The sequence below is a fragment of the Cygnus olor genome, chromosome 8, assembly GCF_009769625.2.
Source record: "Cygnus olor isolate bCygOlo1 chromosome 8, bCygOlo1.pri.v2, whole genome shotgun sequence".
NCBI classification, from domain to species: domain Eukaryota; kingdom Metazoa; phylum Chordata; class Aves; order Anseriformes; family Anatidae; genus Cygnus; species Cygnus olor.
This window is the reverse complement of record NC_049176.1, coordinates 20,801,468-20,822,575: the sequence shown is the minus strand read 5'-3', so window position 1 is coordinate 20,822,575 and position 21,108 is coordinate 20,801,468. Positions and strand designations below refer to the sequence as shown.

Sequence of the window (21,108 nt, the reverse complement as noted above, 5' to 3'; positions counted from 1 at the left end):
TAATCATTTCTGATTTCTCAGAGCAGATTTATCTCCTTCAGGAGATGCCCAATGATATTTAAATCGGCCAGCTTCTTTACACTGCCAAGACAGACAACCATTAAGATAACATCAATAGCTTTTAGGACACCATATACTTCCTTAAGTATAGTGAAGATAAAGGGAATAATGCATATTTAGCAGGGTATAAGGTTTTAGAACTTTGCTGACTTCACTTTGGCGATTAGATCAGGCTAGAGCCTATTAGTTACAATCCAAACACGCATGATCCGAGTCTATTAATAGCAGAATGAATGAAATTCATAAGGAAAACATTTGTTGTGACTTTAAGGCAAGAGCGTAGGTTATGTTTGTATTTTAACAAATAGAGAAAAGCAGATAACATTTATAATCTCCCCTCCTTCCATCCTTGCTGTAGTCAAGTTGCACAAAATGCCAAAACTGGAAGACATTACTAGTATTCAATGTTCCTTTGTGTTGGACAAAACTGGAACATTTCTCACTACAGCATTTACTTTTTAATATGGTTATATACATCTCTAGACAAGCAGTGTATGAAACACTAAAAGGCTATCCCTGATTGCTTCATTGCAAATCATATTGCAGAGAAGAAGCAGCTGTATAGTAATATGCAACAAAAGCAAATGCAGAAAAGCTTCTAAACAAACAAACAAACAAAATAGCAAAGATAGGAACTAGTCTGAAGGAGGTTATGCGTAAGAGCTCTACGAAATACTAAAACGCATTGCAACAATACTGACGATCCTGTTTATCATTCCTCTTGCATTAGAAAGATGAAGGGAGGGGAAGGTAAGGGGAACCTAATATCATCACAATTTAAGCCATAATATTTTGAGTTACAAACATAAGCTGGACAGGAAAACCAACACAAAAATAGTAAGGAGCTAACAAAAACCAAACAGCAGTATGTAATGCTTAGTGGTACTCTTCATTGGTAAATAAATAAATCAAAGCATTTGACAAAGGAAGTAAGTAACATTACATTAGAACCAAATGTAAAGAAAGCATGGAGCCTAAACTTAAAATGCCTGCTACATGCAAAACCAGTGGACCAAGTCAAACATTTAATACATGACAGCGTTATTCCAATAAGTCCATTTTCAAGCACAGAAGGAAATACACGTGCTATTTCAAATTAATCAGCTTTGACATAGGAACTTGTATGACATGCCATGAATCGCCCAAATAAAATAGCCTGGTTGCCTGGTCTCCACAGAGCTGTGTCACCAACGCTATGAATTAGCGAGCAGTGTGAAAAAAATCATACCAAAAGAAAAAGCATCTTTGCTAGAGCTTTGCCAGCATTGCTGTTATTCTACAGAAACAGCCCATATCTGATGTAGCTTATTTTGTTCAAGGTACTCCTGTAAACAATGCTACCAAGTAACTTCTGCTGGTACAATCCACATCTCTAGTAAGCCTGTTAACAAAAAAGACATGGCTGTATTGACAAGGCTTCAGTGTGCTGTATGTATATACATACGGAACGTCAACAACAATCTAAAACTTGAGGGGGAAGAAGACGAAGTACAATTGAACATTAAGAGAAGTATGTCCTCAAAAACTTTGAACTGAAACCTTAAACACTATCAATTCAATCACTGAATACGGCAGAAATCCTCATTGAGTAGAAAAGGTAACTTATTTTAAATAACTTGCAAGTGAAATTAGTGCTAGGAAATGCTGATTTCAGAGCACATTACACAGCATATACAAGTTTTCACACAAAACACCCACACTTTGAAGATGCATTTCCCCATATATAGCATGTTATTTTAAAAAGTTAATGGAAAGAGGTAAAGTAGAGGTAACAGTGGAGTACACACAGCAGAAGTTATCTTCCACAAGAAACATCTCCCCCTTTTTTATTAAAAAAAAACAAAACAAAACAAAAAAAAAACCCTGCTTTTTAACGCTCAAAAAATGCAAAAAATCTATTATGCTCATTATTGTAAAGAACTAGTTACGGTGGACAAGACGCTTTCATTATATACACTATTTTCTGTAGTTCATAACTTTATGGATTAGTTAGTCTCCTGGGTGACATATTTTATGCTTGTCCTCAGTCCAAAGGTGAATTAGTCCAGAAAGCATAATAAAAGTCAAACAGGTCTCACAGAGCTCTCTGACAGACAGAGCTAGAAGATCTATACACAAGGACACTTGAGTTTTGTGATGATCCCAGGCTTTGTCCCAGAATTGTTCCATATACAACACTTCCCTGTCCTTATCACTATGCACACTCTCTCTATGCATGATAAGTTCATAGCTGAATCTGGTCTTAGCTCTTTCACAAATCACTGGCTTAGTACTACGTACAACTCAGCCCTGCTTTAACATTTACCGATCCCCATTTGAAGGGGCATTAGACCATGAGATCTATTCACTTTCAGTACATTTCCAGGATGTGGTACCAGAGAACAGAAATCCCTGACTGCTGAAAGAAGAGATGGAAATGGACTCAATTTGCAGACACTCAGCAACAGAATTAGAACCAGATTACATTTGTTTTCCTTCAGTCAATAATGGAGACCAGCCTTTAGGGAAAGGAGGGGCAGGAAAAAAGGACAAAAACCAGGCCAATCTCTAGAGAAGAGACATACTCTTGTGAAGACACTTTTTATGAGTCTGTGATCTTTGCCTGTAGTAGAAAGACAGCATTTCATGGCAATATTCAGATAAAAAATATAAGTGTTTGGCTGGCACAGACAAATCAAATGCTGATCATCTCATCACTGCTCAGGCTTCCTTCTCCAGTGATTTCTGCGGGGATCTCGCTTTTCAATCTGTCACAGAAGCATGGCTTACAGTTGTGCATTTATGTAAATGTTTGGGCATGGTCAAACAAAACCGTTCTCAAATGTATACAGCATTTTAAAGACAATTTAGAAATCAAATGAAGTGCAGAGGCATGAGAGTGTGTATAAACCTACTGTTAACTTACCATTTCTCCAGTTGAATAATGGCAATGCATTTCAACACATGATTCTGAAAGAGCTGAAAAACTGAAATGAAACCACTATTTTAAATTTTTATCAGCCTCTAGTGTTCTAAACAATGCCTACAAAACCCATTGCAAGACACGTCAATGCAGTTACATAGTACAAGATGCAGACATGCATGTACAAAATCCTGCAAGCATGGGCATGCTTGGTTCACAGACCTTTCTATGTAGACCCACACAATGCTGAAATTAATTCTGCTCTATAACTTTCTATGCAAGGAAAAATAAAGGAACTGCCATCTGGCTTGTTTTCTGGATTCTGTTAAAAAGATCATCTGTGCACAACGCAGAAAGCATCTACACTGCACAAGCATATTTTCTGGCCTGAAAGCACACATGGTGTTTAAGAATGTCCTGGTTTGTTCCCAGAGCCCAGATCCCAAACTGTGTTTGAAGGGCTGTCAGGGAAAAAGATTACTAACTTAAAGCAAATAAATAAATAATTGCACAAAACACATTTACAGACAATTCTGAGACATTTCTGAGGTTGCTTTCAGGCTATAACTGCTCAAGGAATAAAAGTTACCATAGTATAGAAAATACTGTCATACATGTAGCACAGACAACTTTACAGTTTCTCTGAGAGCTATCTATTTCAACTCCTTACTTTGTGCTTATAAAAATGCTAGAAATGCCCAAACCATAGCTTGGTGCATTTCAGTCTAATTGTTGTTCTTGCTTCAATTTAATCACCTTCACAGGCATATTTACTGAGTGCTTCTATTCATAAATAGCATTTTAATAACCAACCTAATTGCCTCCTTTTCCCCAAGCAGATAAGCTTTTAAAAATACAGTAACCGTGGTATCTTCTGCTACTTGCAAAATTCAGCTGAGTTCTGTTGATCTTTCTACCTATTGCACCCTGGACAAGGTGGCTGGAAAGAGGGAAAGAGAGAAATTGAGTAAGGTCAGAGGAGTCTCAGTAAGTGTAATTGCAGCTGAAGTAAGGCAGAAAGCTCAATCAATTTCACTTTAGCCATCTTTAAGTATGTGATAAAACTTAGCTTACATAAACTTACATAACTTACATAAAGTATGTACAAAACTTTTAAGTATTACAAAACTTACATAAAATATGTGATTAAAAATACTCATTAAAATATAAAAAAAAAGAGTATCAAAGGCTGGATTAAAAAAATTAAATGTAAGCAAATCCTCTAAGAACAAGTTCTGTAGAATTCATTTCTATAAAGCATCTATACATTTCTATACAATGTCTCTGCATTCCTATTAGTCTGTCTACAACAGATCTTAGTTGATTATTGCATTAGAAATAGCTGAGAAAGATAAAATTTTACACATTTTAAGAAGTCACCCTTGTATTAGGTTTTGCATATGAATTTACTGCCTGTGAAAAATGCTGTCCAAAACAAACATACACATCACACACACACAGCTCTCTGACAAGGCCACTAACCCTAACTCAAGGCTATGATGCCACAGTCAATCTGAAAGAGAACAAAAAGGAAAAAACAATAAAAATTTATAAGCACTGAGATTTGTATGTTCTGAGCAATAGGAAAATGCTCAATACCATATACTAAGACAACACTATTGCCTCTGATATAACGTGCAATTACAGGTAACTCCTAGAGACTTTAGACCATGTATGCATCAGCTTTATTATGATCAGGATAGAGAACAGACTCCAAAGCACACCGCAAGAGCATCACCTAGTTGACAACCTCATTGTTTCCATACATGCAGAAATTTGTTCTCTTCTCTATTATCGGTTTATTATACAGACAAAATGCATTTAGCATGCATTCATCATTACACATCCAAGAAGAACAAATCAATATGCCAGAACAGAATTTACAAGACCTAAACAATAAACCTCATTTCCAAGTGCTCAGACATTACAGAATACAATAGTACAACTGATAACATTTTTCATCCTGATGCTAGAGTCAGTTTTGCTCTGTGCAAAAATCCAGTGCAAAAAACCCTGAAAGAGGCCAACTCTGGATCATACGGAGTGTAAAGACATCTATAAAGGGTTCCTAATGGACATGGTGTAGTTGCAGTTTCACCCTTTTCAGCATTTTATGAAGTAGTTTCAGTGAGGTTATCATGTATTTTTGTTTCACTTTCACCAGTTCATAGAATCCTAAATCCAAAATTGCCTAAAGGTGAAAGGACTGTTCTTAGGGTTGTATTTAACAGAGCAGGAAAAAAAAAATCAATATCTTTCTAGAGTATTTCTTGTATTTTTTGTTTTTCTGAAGAAAGGTTTCAATACATCATGCTAAAGTCTGCAAAGTGGATTAAGCTTTTATTGATAAAATGACATCCTAAATAATGTTCTGCAAACTGTCTAGTTCTTCAGTGATAGGATGACTCTTTTAAGATTTACTTATAAGTATGGGGGAACGAATTTGCCCATTCACATTTCATAGTCAACCTTAGAATTCTGTTAAGATATTTAAGTCCCCTTCTTTTTAAATTAACTGGAAAGATAAGCTCAAAAAAGCATTAAAATATGCTTAAAACAAACTTAAAAAAATGTCTCATTTTATAACCACCTGTGAGACTCTTTTCAGAAAAAGGAAGAGAAGACATAACTTCAAAACAACATTTGAAGTGAGATTGCAACACTGTTTTCGCTACAACCATAATACACATACAGGGAACTCAAATGACACCAGGGAATCCAAAGAAGCAGTCAACGCAATCATCTTGCTTGCTCAGATTCAGAAGATGTGTTTCATGTGCTTGATTCCATATGTTTTGAAGAAAACCATGATAATCAATGCCCAGAGTCCTAGAATAAATCCTCCAGGAGGATGCCAGTCCTTTTGTTTTGGCTTCTGAAAAAAGAACAAACAAGGAGAGAAAAACAAAGATTTCATACTTAGTCTCCATATTAAACAGGCACAGTGTTTTATCAAGTGCAAAAAAAGTAAAACTCCTGGCAGCAGAGAAAAACACCATTAAGCTGCATTTCTTCATACAGAGGAAGCATCTTTCTTCTTGATGTGGTGTAAACGCTGATGGGAAGAGAGTGGATGCTCAAGCAGTGAGGTTAAATACCGCAAAAGGCCACTACAGCTGTGCCCATGATGCTACTCTGATGGTGCACATCGGCATTGTGGGACATGTTTAAACTCACTTCTTTGGACAGAATTTCTCATATCTGGTTTCATGTTAATATAAGAGAAGAATTTTACGAGTATGAAAAACAGTTCCTGCAAGTGAAAACATGAGAGAGAAGAGAAGGTATTGTTTTTCCACTACCCAGAATGTTTTCTACAGCTCTTTCTGTATTCAGAATTTTTTAAATAAACAGATATCAAAACATATAAAAAGCTATGATTCATTATTAAAGGAATATCGTAACACAAAATAGGATTGTTTTTAATGTCAATCACATTTCCCAGAGGCCTCACTGAGTCTAACTGCTTTTCCTTAATGTAGAAATGTATTCTGCAATTCAAATACCTGCCCCTTCAACAATTTTTTCATCTTCAGTAAGAAGAAATTCACTGCAATCTGTTAAGGCTTTTTCTATCACACACTTAACAGTAAGGCGAGATAAAACTCATCTGTCCCCTTCTTCCTCTTCTCATATTGACAAAACTTTCAGATACTCCATATTCTGTGAGAAATGGATTCTGGGAGATAGATCTTGGGGCGTGCAGCAGCTCTTATCTCTAAGGCTAAGCAGCAAGGTGAATCTGTATGAACACAAAATTTTAGTTAAGAATATCATGACAAAAGTATCAGAATTACAGTATTTAGAGGTATAATTCAGTCCCTCATGCCTATGTCAACTCTTGCTTCAGCAGTTATGCTTTACAGGTCTGCTTTGCAGACAGAAGTGATTTGCTTTTACAATAATAAATACTGTACTTTCTGACTTTTTTATTCCTGCCTTGCTGAATGATTTGCTCTATTCTGTCCTCATACAGAATGAGGCACAAGGGGCACACCGAGTATTTTAGCTTTGTTGCATTTAAGTCAAATTTAAAATTCTCTTTCAGCCATGTGAATAACTTAAAAAAGATGGTACTGTTTCAATTTCTGCATGTATCTGCTTATGAAAGCCTGCCTTGCTGTTCTCCACTAAACACACCAAGTGGCTGGTGAACTTTAAGGCAATAAGGAACTGTTTGCAGCATCTGTTCTTTCAAAACAGCTTTTCTATCAACAAGAAAACAGTATTTCTGGATTTTCAGCTCCCATTCTCTAAGCGACATAGTTACAGCTTTAATTTTTTAGCATAAGTACCATGATTGCACTTGAAAGTGGAACAAGAGCTATGTCCCCCAAGACATCCGAAGAAGCTGATACCCAGAAATATTAATGATTTTTTGTTTCCTCTGATACTGGAATCACAGAACAAGCATTATAATTTATATTAGTAACATACCAAAGATGGTATATATATGCATGCAAACCACTCAATTTCCTAAGAAGCAACCATCAGCTGCAATGGACGTGATATTGGTAATTTGCCACCTCACTGATTTCACAACCAGCCATCTCCATACAAAGATCTCAGGAAATCGACTCTGAACGTTCAAAAAGGCTGCCAGCACACCTCACTTCTGAAAATAACAGCACATGACACTTCTCCACACAGATGAACTTTCTTGTTTAAATCCTCCTAATTAACCCATAACTTCGTATGCATATTGCAGTGCCCGTTTCATCAATCTCTTTGTACTATCAATCTTTCCTTTCTTGGATCTCAGACAAATTCCTTACCACAAAGTGGCATCTGACCCTTCTAGACAAATGACTTCAATTTGCAGTCAGTGACACTAAAAGCCTCTCTCTCCTATTTTGTATAGGACACGTAATTTAATTTCTTTAAAGAATTTATATGAATAAATATTTATAAGGTGATCTATGAGTATGGTTTTCCATTTTGTCATGCCATGTATTTAAAGCTCCTCCATGAAATTCCACAAGGAAACAAAGGCCAGTGCAGTAATGTCTCTACACTGAGATATCAAGGACATAAAAATTACCAGCTTAAAGCCAGTGTTAAATTCTGAAAGATATATTACTGTTAAAAACATGAAGGTACCACAAAAAATATCTGAGGCTATACAAGAGCTACATACTTGGCCATCTTAAAAATAAATTATCTTAACAAAAAAGATCCACAGACCTGGAAACTGGAATCTACATGTAAATATTAAACCACAATAAAAGGGCAGAGAGATGCAACTCTACTGTACATCTGGAAGTCAATAGTGAGGTTAATTGAGCACAAAATTATATAGAAATATGCAAGTATTTTCCACTGGGGACATACAAACATCAAAGCTTTCTGAATGCCTAAAATGAGATTACACAGATCCACATCTAAACCTTTAAAGTATACCTGTAAGTGCTGAAAGAAGCAGGTTTCTTTAAATTATCTTCATCACAGATTCCCAAGAAAGTTCATCATTGACGTAAAAACGTAATTAAGCATGACAAGCTTTTGACTTGACAAATTCATCCATTTAAAATCATAACAAATGTTACACAGAAAACTTCAGTAACACATCTTTGTCCAGCTGGGCACATCAGCTAAGCACCAGGGTTCCTTTAGGAAAAGCTGCCTGTCACACCTGTGAATCGCACCCCTCTGGATTTAGGATGGAGCCCCTGCTTCTGGAAGTTAATGTCAGGGAACTGTACTTGTAACATATGCTGCCAGAGCTTTCGGCCAGCACAGCTGTAACAGCTCACCCAGCAATTCTTCCCTCTTGGCGCAGCTGTGTCAATGCCAAATGCAATTCCTGCACACCTGTGTGGGCTTGGAAGGGTGGAATCACACCCAGCAGGCACAGCAGCGCCTGAGGTGATTCACCCTGAAGTCAGAGGCCAGGCCGGGATGGCCTCCTGCAGAGCACAGGCGAGCCTCTGCAGGGAGGCTGCCTGGTGCAGAAACTTCTTCACCTATAGAATTTTTCTCAGGAGGGCGGGGAAACATCACTGAGATGTCTCCTAGTGGGAAAAGCTATTAAATCAGAAGTATTTCAATAGCGAATGGAAAGGTTTCCTATTTACCTGCACATACTGAAAACAGGTTTAGAAAAAATGGTTTATTTCTATGCTTATACCAGTTCTGTGGCCATAAGCAATCCCTAGATAAACTGGCCCTTTGTATCACTTTTAGGATTGATCAGAAAGCATTAGTGAATACAAAGTTTCTCCCAGATTCCTAAAAATAAAAATAAAAATAAAAAAAATCAGTACTTATCACATGAACAGGGCCTAATTCAGGGTCTTATTCCAGTAAATTTCTGTGAAAGGCAATTTTTGAAATTCAGGCATTTTCTCACTTGTGATAAATTGCTAAATATGGACAAAAAATATTAAGTGTTGCAGTATTTAAATTTGCAATTAGTTATATAGCTTTATGGTGCCTAAATTGATGTCAGAATGTGCATGATTGAAAGACTACAGACTAGCTGCAGTACTTACAAATTATGCATAACTCTTATTTGGGACTGATCTGGAGGAGCAGAGGCAGTAGCTTTTTGACTCATTCTGAATTTCACTATAGCAGAACACACATAAGAACTTTGCTAAGTACTGCTTATATAATTGACATATTTAGGTTTTGTGATTTATGGTAAAATATAACCCCATTATAAACGCCCTCTTTCTCCCTACAATAATAGCTGTAACACACAGGTGAAATACACATACAAAATGGTACAATGCGTCATGAACAAATGCATTTAGCAGCTTAAGGGCTAGTCATTATTGAGTTGCTGGAGATCCCAAATTAAAAAGATAGGTAGCTAAGCAACAGCAAGCTTCCTCCTGTGAACAGTTTTCTGCTGTACTCTCTCTAGTTCTGGTAGACTCATTATTCTGCAGAACTTAAGAAACAGTTAACAGAAAGTTGCTCCAAGTACTGTAATTAAGGAGAGGATAAAGCAGTGTATTTTCAAACTGGATGGGTCTACAGAGACCATAATGGAAAGTATCCAAGAGTTTCAGTGAAGGTGTTTCATAAAACATACAGTACTTGTTATTGCAATTAAAATGAGTTTTATGCAAGAAATAAAAAGTATTAAAGCTGAAGTAGTAATTAGATTAAGAATGGTCTAATTTTAAAATGTCACATCAGAACAGAAACAAGATTTAAAACATCACGTATTAACATTTCACATGGAAAACACTGATAAATATCATTATAATCCAACCCTCCAGTCCTCTTCCAGCAGAACTCCCCTTTGTGCCAGTGTCCTGAATAAGGATAAGAATATTGGTACAGAAAGCTTTGAGTTAAACTCAGAATCCAGAAAAAGCAATGCACACAGTATAAACGTAGCAGCATTACAGTCAGGAATGTAGAAATTCCCAAGCAGGAAAGAGGTCAATTCTTCAGTCTACACCAACATCTTATTCCACACAGGGCTTCAGGAAAGGATGCAAAACCTTAAAAATCAATACGTACAAAAGCTTTCCTACAGGGGATGTTCTAACCCAACCTGAGACAGGTGGTGTGCGTTTGTATCACAGAAGTGCAAAATATCCATATGTAATCACACAAAAATCAAAAGTTACAAGTTCTGTATTCCAATGAGTCCGTTAAAGTGGCAGCTATCATATTTCAGATTAATCCCTGCTTAATTCTCTCTGGAATTTCACAGTGCTCTAGGCCCATTTTGGTCTATTTATTGCAGCGGACATGATATAAAATATCACTTAGGATCCTGGGGCTTTCTGGCAGACAGCAGCAGCTACTTGGGGAAGGCCTGTGCATATCTCTCTGTGGATTTATCCACCTCTACAAGTCTTAGGGGTCAGCAAGCACTAGCAGAGAAGTGAAGCACAACTGCTGCTTGTCAGTGCAGTGCCCTGCATCATTATTAGGTCATTGGGGTGAATGTTACATGTTTTGGGGTGTAGATTTCCAAGATAATTTTCTTGATTATTCTCCATTTGAATGAACATTTCTATTTCTTTCATTGCAATACTAAAGCTTTTATTTTTTGTTTCTCAAGATACCTATATTTATGGTAGGGTCTATGTTGAAAACCAGTATTCATACCTGAAAAAAGAAAAGATCCACATTTCAAAAGGAGGTCTTTGAAATCCAAGACTAACCTCAGACCCAAGATCACCTACTTCTTATTTCAGAAAAAATAATAATATCTCAAACCAAAGGACAAGGAAACTATGGAAAAGCCAAATTCTACTAGGCAGGACCCCATGTCAACAGCACTTTATATATTTCTTAGAGGCACTCCGTAAGAATTTGGCTTTACTAACAATTTAAAATTGGGTAGTCATTTCAATTCTTATGAGAAAACACACAATAAAGTTTTATTTCAGAACAAATTTATGTGCATCACAAGTAAATCACGGCATAAAATACATCCTCAGAGCTTTTATTAGGAGTATGCACTTCTAATTTGTCGGTTACAGTTTTGATTTGTGGTCCTCACAGTGGGGTGGGGGAAATCAAATAATTCCATCCATCTAGTAATAGTTTAATCCTCTTTTGTGCCCACAGCAAGATTAAAGTCATAAGAGAACTCCAGCCTAAGTGGTGCCTGTTAATCTGCAAAACAATTTAAAGCACACTTGTCTAATCTCCCAGTTTGTATTTATTAACCACAGTGCCATGATTACTGATATCTCCAATATTAATAAAATAGCGAAGAAAGTTCACTCATCAACATCAAAAACTCATGGAAGATATGGGGAAAAACAGCAGTTAAACTAAATTAACATGTCATTGCCAACAACTGCATTTTAAATATTTACGTTGAAAACTGTACAATCACCATAAAACAAATACTGCTATGATAGCTTTAGTTTTTCATTTCCTTCTAAAATACATAATCTGTAAGGGCTTTTTAGAAATGAACTTCTACTTCAATTATGGCTGCTCACTTATTATTTTCTACTTCCAGCGTTATCTCTCAGCATTACATAGCACTTTAAAGTGCTTTCAGTGTTTTAACAATTATTCATTAATCTTCCAACCTGTGACACAACACATAATATACTTCTTCTAATCACAGGGAGCTTTCCCAGCACCTGAGACCCTGTGCAGTTTAATTCCCATACAAGCCAGCACTCATATGAATGATGCCTGATTGGCAAACAGGGATCGTGCTATGGGGCTTCCAAACCAAGACGTGCGATTTGATAAAACCAAAGCTAACAAACACGGCTCTGTACTGGCAGTTCTAACAATGCATATCTATCTGCTACCGGCTGGCACAGCAGAGGTCTTAACTCTTCTGAGGTAAGAGGGCTCAGCTCTTACCTGCTCAGTTACTCAGTTGACACTCAAAATCATGCATATGCTCAAGGACAGAGACAAAAAAAGTCACAAGAAAAAGCTTTATATTTTATATTTATATATATATATATTTATATAAATCACATCTTTTTAGGATCTACTAGACAGATTGTTTTTCTGTTCATATTCATTCATACTCTTATACGAAGCCATGATCATGATCTTCATTAAAGATCACATCCAAGTCCACATCAAATACATGAATTACATTTGCAAACAGAGCTTCTTGCCAACTGAAGCACGCAAAAATAGATGAGCAGCATAATTAAACAGATTTGATATTCAAGAGTTGGCCACTGTTACTCTGAGAAGCATCCTTCTTTTCAAAAATGTTTTTACTTAATGTGAACAAGAAAAGGATTATTAGCAAAAACATGACTGAAGGCATTCAGCACACAATGCCATGACAATCCAAAGGATAAGGTTGTTGAGGTCCTTATATCAGAGGGGGTCAGAAAATGACAGAAATATGCACTAGTTGCCCACACCTCAGTGGAGGGAACCTCCAAAAATGACCCACCTGCTGCTACCCAGACTTTTGGTTAAGCAGACAGAAAAACCAGCTGCAAAATTTCAAAGGATTTGAAAAAGGTCTGTAGCGGCTCTAGTTGGATAAATTTATTTTGTATTAACTAGAAAGGTATGAAGTAGGCCACCCTACTCTCACAACAATATTTTTGGAGCAGCATACACTGCCCATTTTCCCCTAGGAAAAGACTATCCTAAGGTCTTCTACAGGGCAAAGGTTGTTGCTACAAATACAGGGCCTAAAAACCATCGGGAGCAGAACCACAAGCAACCACTCAGCTCTGCAGAGGAGAAGAGACCGCATGCGCCAGTGCAGGCTGCGGCCTGCTCCGCGTTGGGATGACCGCTCCACGTACTGGCCTCCTGCTGGGAAGTCTAACGTGGCTCTCCCACAGGGTCACTGCACCACACAGTGAGACCATTCAAGTACTTTTAAATCAATGTACTCTGAGGCAGGTTTTTTTTTCTTCTTAATCTCATAAAATTAATTGTATGCCTCAAACTTCCATTATGAAGTACAATTTTGTCACTCAAATTCAAATTAAGTTGTATCTGTTTACGCGGAGAAGCCATGACATTCATAAATTATTTTGCTCTTCCCTTCAAAGTAGTAGTGATGGTTCTAACCGCACATTTTTTTCTGGATATCCCATGAGTATCTATTCATTTATTTCCAGGTGGCAGGCTGTATTAACAACAGATGTTAGACAACATTAGATCTTTTACTCAATATGCCATATTGAGTACAAAATCTAATCAAACATCTTAACAGCTACATTTAAAGAAACTGGAATCCAAATAAATACTCCCTATTCATGTACTTTTTACTGCTCATTTTTAAATGTCTCCAGGATCTCTACAACTATAATTTAAAAAGTTCTCCTTTGCCCTAAGCTGTGTGCGACATTATACCTGTGTGCAGTAGAGCTCCAGGTTTTTCTAACTTTGGCTTGCACAACTCAAAACTGCATTACATTTAAGAGGCAGACATGAGAAAAAATGAATGGAGGGAGAAGCAGGGCTGAGGCAAAAGGTGTCTGCACATATATATGAGCAAGATCAAATATAGCTGTGTTTTTACTGCAAAACATTTTCATTTTCGGTGAGAAATCAGGGTATTACAGCTGGTGCTGGATCTGTTTGCTCCCCACCACCACCCTGCTTTTAAAAGCAATTGTTGTATGCAGTAGTTTTGCACTTGCATGCCAGACAAGTATTCTCACCCAAGTTTATGTTGTATACACTCTCTCTGTGAACAGAAAAAATGCAAAAGGAAAAAATAACTATTCTGAAATATCAACCCAATAGTTTTGGCTATTCTAGCTGCTATACAACCTTGAAAACAAATCATAAAACATGGAAGCAATACAGGAACTTACTTAGTAGTTGCACATAATTAGACTAACACCAGAAAGCCATTTCTGTTACGCTTGATATGTCAAAGAACAAAGAGTCCCAGAGAGCAGATTCATTCCTGCAAAGAGTTTTTGTAGGCAGCTGCCATTAAGAATGACAGATTTATGGTATCATAAATATTCCGTTTTCCCCCATAACATTTGCATGACACCAGTTCATCAGTCAGATGCCACCTGGGGCTCAACAAAGTCCTGGAAGAATGAATGAGTATAGCTGACTATATATACTCCCCCAGACTAACACGTGTAGTATATACACTATCACCTTTCTGAAAGGGTAAGTCCTTTAAAAGGATAAAACCACGGATGATCTTATCTAATGGCAAACCTGTTCCACTTTAGCTGCCTACCACCTAAAGTGACCACTGGTTACTGCCCTACAGATGTCATGTACTGTAAATGTCCCATGTAAGTACTAAACATCTGATTGTCAGCCACATACTTGTAGGTGGGCTTTCAGCATTCCTTCCATACAATCCTCCTGGAAATATGCAATCACTTGAGTGCAAGAGTCAATGTGTGGGGAAAGGGTGTGAGGAGGAGAAAGCTGGCACTGGCAGGGTGCCACATGCAGATCAAGAAAGCTGGTCACTGAGGAAGTAGCTGCCTGCACGAAGCTGAATCGGATGCATACAAAGAATTTCCACAAGAACAATGAAACAGGATGCTATCTTGTCTGTTTAACAATATGAACACAACTCTTCCCATACTGGAGTCTTCACTCATTTACCCCTTCCACCCATTCTTAAAATGGAAATGATTTCATCGAATTTCAACTCTCTGAATTATTTAGGAAAACAGTTCCAGACAGAGCACTAGAGAATATTCTGCCAATATCTCTGTCCCTTGCCATTCATCAGTACTGTCAAAAGCTTCTGTGTTACATTGCCATGCTCCTCACAGCATGCTACCGAAGGGTAAACAAACTATAATTAACTTAACACAAAAAATCACAAAGAACACCTCACTAAGTTTACATGCTTAAATGGGATAAATATGTGAATATATTTGGAGCTAACAGTGCCGTCACCTGAGGAAAAATGTTCTGAGAAGTATCTAGTATCACAGACAGCACTACAAAATACGTCAGGCTAAAATTGATAACATTTATATTCTGTCCTTATCAATGTGAACTTATTGGTAACAGCTACTTTTTATTCTACATGTGCTCAAAAGAAAAAATATAGCAGACATAAGAAAAAAATGGGAAACTGTTACTATTAATTTTACTATTCACTGAAATACCATTTAAATAAACACCGTCTATCAGAGAAACTTTCATGTGTAAGCAACACAAAAGCAATGATTAATAAAAACTATACAAGGTTATGTGAGAAATTAAAGTGTTACAGAACACTGAACTGACAGCAGAAAGCTGAAATTAAATCTTCCATCTTAGACAACCTACTATAATGTACTTCAGTAATCTGTTTCACACAGAAAGGTCCTGATCCTGCATGTATTTCGTGACAAGTAACACAGGTTACATCAAAGAATTTAGTCTTACACTAAAATTACACACGCTTCGACAAACACACACTAACATTATTTCTATGCCCAGTGCAACCAGTATTAAGTAATGAAATAAGCAATACATACCAACAAATACTTTTCCTTTTGCCTAAGGATCTAAAAACATCCGCTCCTTCCCCTCCACTCCATGCACACAGATATGCATGCACTTGGCTCCATTATTCTGGCATTATTATTCAAGCGACACAAACACAAAACACCAGAAACCCGTAAAATGCCAGAAGAAAAATGCCAGCAGCCAGAAGTGATGCTGACCTGCTACCTCATCACACAAACTGCAGGACCACATTGGGCTTCTAGTTGGGCAGTTGCCATTCACAGTTCTGGGGGAAAGGAAGAAGAGCTAAGGAAGATTCAGACCGCTCCTAATGTCCACAGTAAGAGAAACTGAATGTGGGTTCTGACAGAAGCCATTCAGCAGCATTAGGAAAAGCTCTCAAGAAGATACCTCATCCCTGTAATACAGCAGATCCCACTTTTTTCACCAGTTTCTACTGCAGACATGGCCAGAAAAATTCAAAACCAGTTGGTCATAACTGGGAATGCCAATGGTAGCTCTTTCATAGCCCAGAGAGGCTTTTGCAGAAAAAATAGCTCCAAGGTAGGAAAGATACCTTTTCTCTGCATATAAAAATGGAAGTCTTACCTCATCAGCAATCACTTAGGAATATTGCTTACTTTCACATTTGCCAGTAAGTCTTATTCCAAATCCAAAGCTTGTTCCACCAAAAACACCTCCTCTGGAACAGTAAAACTGGTCACCAAAATGAAAGCAATTCTGGAATAATATTTCTTCCGTTAAATACCATGTTTACTAAAAGAAAAAGTGATTTAATTTACCTTTTGAAGGTTTTGATAAATCAGTTTTCCTTTCATTATGTAAGCCCTAAAGCTTGTTTAGTTCAAACATAATTTTTAAAGTATAACTCTAGCATTTTATAGGTATCATGATATAGAAAAAAATTGATAATTTTTTAATTCAAAAAAGATTAATAAAACAAATGCATCAGTAGCTCTGCATTCCATGACATTTTCAGCTTCTTTAAAAGAATTGGTATTTATATTAAAAGACAATTAATAAAGTTACTGAAGTAATATTTTTTCATGTAGACCTTTACTGCTACCATTTACTCTGATAGTAATGAAGATAGTCTCTACAACCTCCAAATTCTTTTACATTTTCTTACTAAGGTTTTTTTGTGGTTTAGCTATCTTTATCTAATATCGATATTTAGTTCTTGGATGTAATTAAGAATAAGGGAACCATTCTTAGACTATTTCAGTCCATTAGGCAGATTTTCTCAGTATGATATGAAAAATATCAACTACTTAATTAGCACACCTACTTCTCCCAGGCCTCTAAGTGCACCTAAGCTACGCTTTATGATGGCCCAAGGAAAGAAAAAAAGAGAGAGAGAAACCACAAAACATCAATTATGCCTCTACTCAATTGTACAACTATTTTAAAATGTGTGAACAGTTAAGACAAAATTGAAAAATTACCATAATAGGCTTTTGACACTTCCCTGCTTAAGCAAAAATTAATTCTAACTCCCTGTTTTTATGCAAAGCCTTTATAATTTCTCTAATCTCGAGTTCCCATGAGAGGGAACACAATACTTTCAAGTACAAGAGTGTGAGGCTTGGCATCTTCTCTTTTTAGTTATGCAGTTTATTTGATGGAAGTCTAAACCACTAAGCCTCCCTTTGTGTTTAATATAAGCCATCCTCAGTGGCAATACAAGTTAATTTAAGTGAAATGAAGTTTTAGGAAGAATGAATTCTCTTGCACAGAAAGCTTCACTAAAACAAAGCTTTTTTAAATGCAGCATCTGTTTCCTGAATTGCTCTAGAACCTGTAATAAAAATAAACTAAAAGCAGCAAAATTTCTAAAAGCTACTACTTCTTGTGAATATCATAAATGTAAAACCCAGTCTAATGGAACAACTTATTTATCATTTTCCTGTATGTTTTTCAGTTTCATCTTGTAGCAAGTATGAACAAGCTTTAACAGTGCAATGAATTAGCATGTTCTAAGCATAAGATATTAAGCACCTTCCATTTTGTTAGCAGTGATTAATATTATCATACTTACTGCTTATGTTACAAAAGTAAATCAGATATATCGCTGGCGTACACTTCCAGATGCAATAAGGTATATGGATCACATATTAAATTCACAGAGTTAATTCATACATTTCTTTGCCCCCCACCACAGCTTATATATTTGTACATCAGATACTACGCTGCAGCAGCACATGGTGTGTTATGAAGCCTACAAACCTATTAAGGTCACAGAAAGCTTGTGCATATATTCAGCCTATTCCCATGTGAGTCAGAAGTATATTATTTGCATACCATTATGCTCTGAAAACCTATTCAGTTATCCCCACTGGAGACAACTCACCACAGTGACCTAAATAGTATTCACTTTTCCAATATTTGAAGGAACGGCAAATAAATGGGGCTCGGCGCAGACAAATCCAAAAAGACTCAGAACATCTAAGAATCCAGGCTTATGAATGACAAATGCAAATGAACGCAGACCGGTGTATCACAAAAATTCTCATGGAAGCAAAGAATGATGAAAAAAGTAAATTATATGCTTAATAGAGGACTATGCTGAGGACTTAATAGAGGACAATGCTGAGACTGAAAACGACCGGAGAGATAATTTTTGCAAAAAAGCTCTAACATTACCCAAGCTTATTACAACCACAAAGGAGAGAAAAGAGTCTCAAATCACAGAACTCACTTAAAAATTACCTCCCTCCACTTTCAGCAACAGCAGCAGTTCTAACATCAGCTGCTTAAGATAGCTATTGATATTTTATCTATAGCACTGTGCAACAATTCACATGATGTTAGTAATTGAGCCCCCTGGGACACATACATATTGCTTCTTCCATAACAGCTGCAATATCGTGCATACTTTCCCTAATCACATACCTGTACTAACATGCAGTAATTGTCCTCTTAATTTATACTCCCTTTATAATTACAGTATTTTGATTAAACGTCTAACAACCTCTACTCACTCACTTTTTCTAGTCATTCTTCCTGATCTCAGCATAGCCACAACAAAGGGAGAATATAAACAAACTATGTATGGACTTTGTGCAGAAAGTCAGAAGAGATTAACATAATGGTCCTTTATGGCCTTGGTCTACAAATCAGAATCTCTCATTGTTAACCTTATTTTGCTTTTTGCCAACATGCTATGTGAAGTTTACTTTAAGCTGTAAGCATTTTTGAACCTGTCTCTTTGTGTAAAGCTCTAAGCATATCTACAGCACATTACAAACAATAACCACTGTCTTAAAATCACAGCTGTGACCAGGCTGTAAAATGCAACAAAAGGCTATCACTGCATGACCAACTGAAAGCCAAGATAAAAGTATATAAGGTATGCCAATATTATATATTGAAAGGTTGTGCATACAGGATTTTGAAGCACATGGCTGATTCAGCTGGAAAAAATGATGTTAGTTATTTTTCCAAATATAAGAAATGTAACAGTTCTTACAGTTCATAGTCACACAGCTACTAATGACCCTCCAAATGCAGTGACTTAAAGTTCTGATGAATAAACTACAAAGATGCATAGCACTCTCTAAAGCCTGACATGTTACAGTCACTTCCTGAACCTCTTCCTTCATTTTAAAACTTAGATAACGTCTATTAAAAAGAAATTATTTCAGGGATTGTCTTAAAGAAGCCACACCTCCAACATGGTATCTGTAACAATTATAGCTACTTTAGTGTGTGGGTATCTTTTCATATATTTTTAATACTACTTCTGACAGTTCTGTATGCTGGTGGGTATGCAAGTGATGTCTCATAAGCCCAATACATTAAATGGATGGATTAAATGGATGACATGACATTCACATATAATGCCTCATGTTACCAGTACTCTCAAGGGCAAACCATGCACTCCCATGAAAGGTTTCAACTTATTTCCATGTCTACCTTCCACAGTAACAATTTGGTTTCACTCCCTTTCACTTGCTCACGAGAAATTCAAACAAACATTTTCATTTGATAAAACATATGTTTTAAGCATTTTGGCTTATACTGCCTATTGTAGCTGGCTTCAGAAATTCTGTATTCACATAACAAACCAGGCTGAACTGTCCTCTTTTTTTTTTTAAATGCTCCCCCTTTTTAATTGTCTTTTTTTAATCAGTAGTTTAGAGCTCACTGTTGCGCTTACATTGTTGTGGCAGTGCAAGGGAGAGCACAGGACTCAGTAAGATGAATGGCGGAGAGAGCAAAACATGGCCAAGTAAGGGGTATCCCTAGCTAAATTACTCCAACCTGCCCATCAATTCAACCTCCCAGCTCATGCCAAAGAAGAATGAAGATACAACACCGATCTGTAAATGTACAATTTTCCAGAGATCAGGGACACAGGGAAAAATTACATGACCTCAGAAAGCGAAACAGTTCAGCAGTTTGCTACTATACTTCTTTGTCCGAACTGCAGGATCTGTGCAGCCTAAACCAGCCCATCTGAAAGCACTGCATCAACTGAATCCATTTCAGCTCCTGCATCTCCCTGAAGAGGTGAATAGCAAGAGAGCGGAACCACAAGGCCAAAGCTCTCCCACAGCTGTGTGCAGAGTGTCTGTGGGAGAGCACAGTCTAGGTGTACACTCACCTTGCTGGGTGCCACCACTGTGAAGTGATAACCACATGTCCCCAAGACGTGGCAGCAGAGAGTGGGCCCTACCAATACACAGACGAGCTAATATATCTGCAGCTCAAACAGAGCACCCTACTAACTGCTCAGCTAACTCTTCTTAACAGAGCCATGCAATAGGATAAAAGAGCACCTCAGGGTGGCTGCGACAGGCCATGGCAAAGTTACCTCTCTCTGGCTTATAGAAAATGTTCATTGCTATATTTTTACTAGGAAACAGTTAAAGCAAGTACCCCACAACTGACTGTTCAGGTGCCTCATGCAAGCTACTTTTCAATGCATTTAGCCATTCAATCCATTGTATTCAGCTATAATTGGAAAAATTTAATACTACATTCAATTCCCCTGTAATGCTCGGTCAGCAACAAAAAAACTAATGCTTCCTTTCTGGCTCTGACAAGCAGTGTTGTGTGCAGACAAAAGAAGAATTCCCCATGCATGAATATTTTGGTAGTCAATCCTTATGGAAATGAAGTTCCCCATAATTACTGCTAAATTTTTATGATTTGGAAAACAGCATTTGAAAGAAAAATAATTCAAAAAAAACCTTATTATTGTGTCTTGAAGACTATGAGGAGAGGTTCCAAGTAATAGTTCAACATAATAAATAGATAAAGAATCAGAACCT

General features: G+C 37.0%; 1 protein-coding gene across 4 annotated transcripts in view; it reads right to left on the bottom strand.

Annotated features, from left to right (window-relative positions):
* Window positions 1-4,628: 4,628 nt before the first annotated feature.
* The window catches only part of PIGK (phosphatidylinositol glycan anchor biosynthesis class K), a 72,567-nt gene continuing 56,087 nt past the window's right edge, over window positions 4,629-21,108 (bottom strand). For all 4 annotated transcript variants that reach the window (XM_040566099.1, XM_040566102.1, XM_040566101.1 and 1 more), the window contains one exon: window positions 4,629-5,837. In XM_040566099.1, coding sequence (XP_040422033.1) covers window positions 5,721-5,837 — 117 coding nt within the window. In that variant the 3' untranslated portion in view covers window positions 4,629-5,720. The remainder of the gene's footprint in view (window positions 5,838-21,108) is intronic.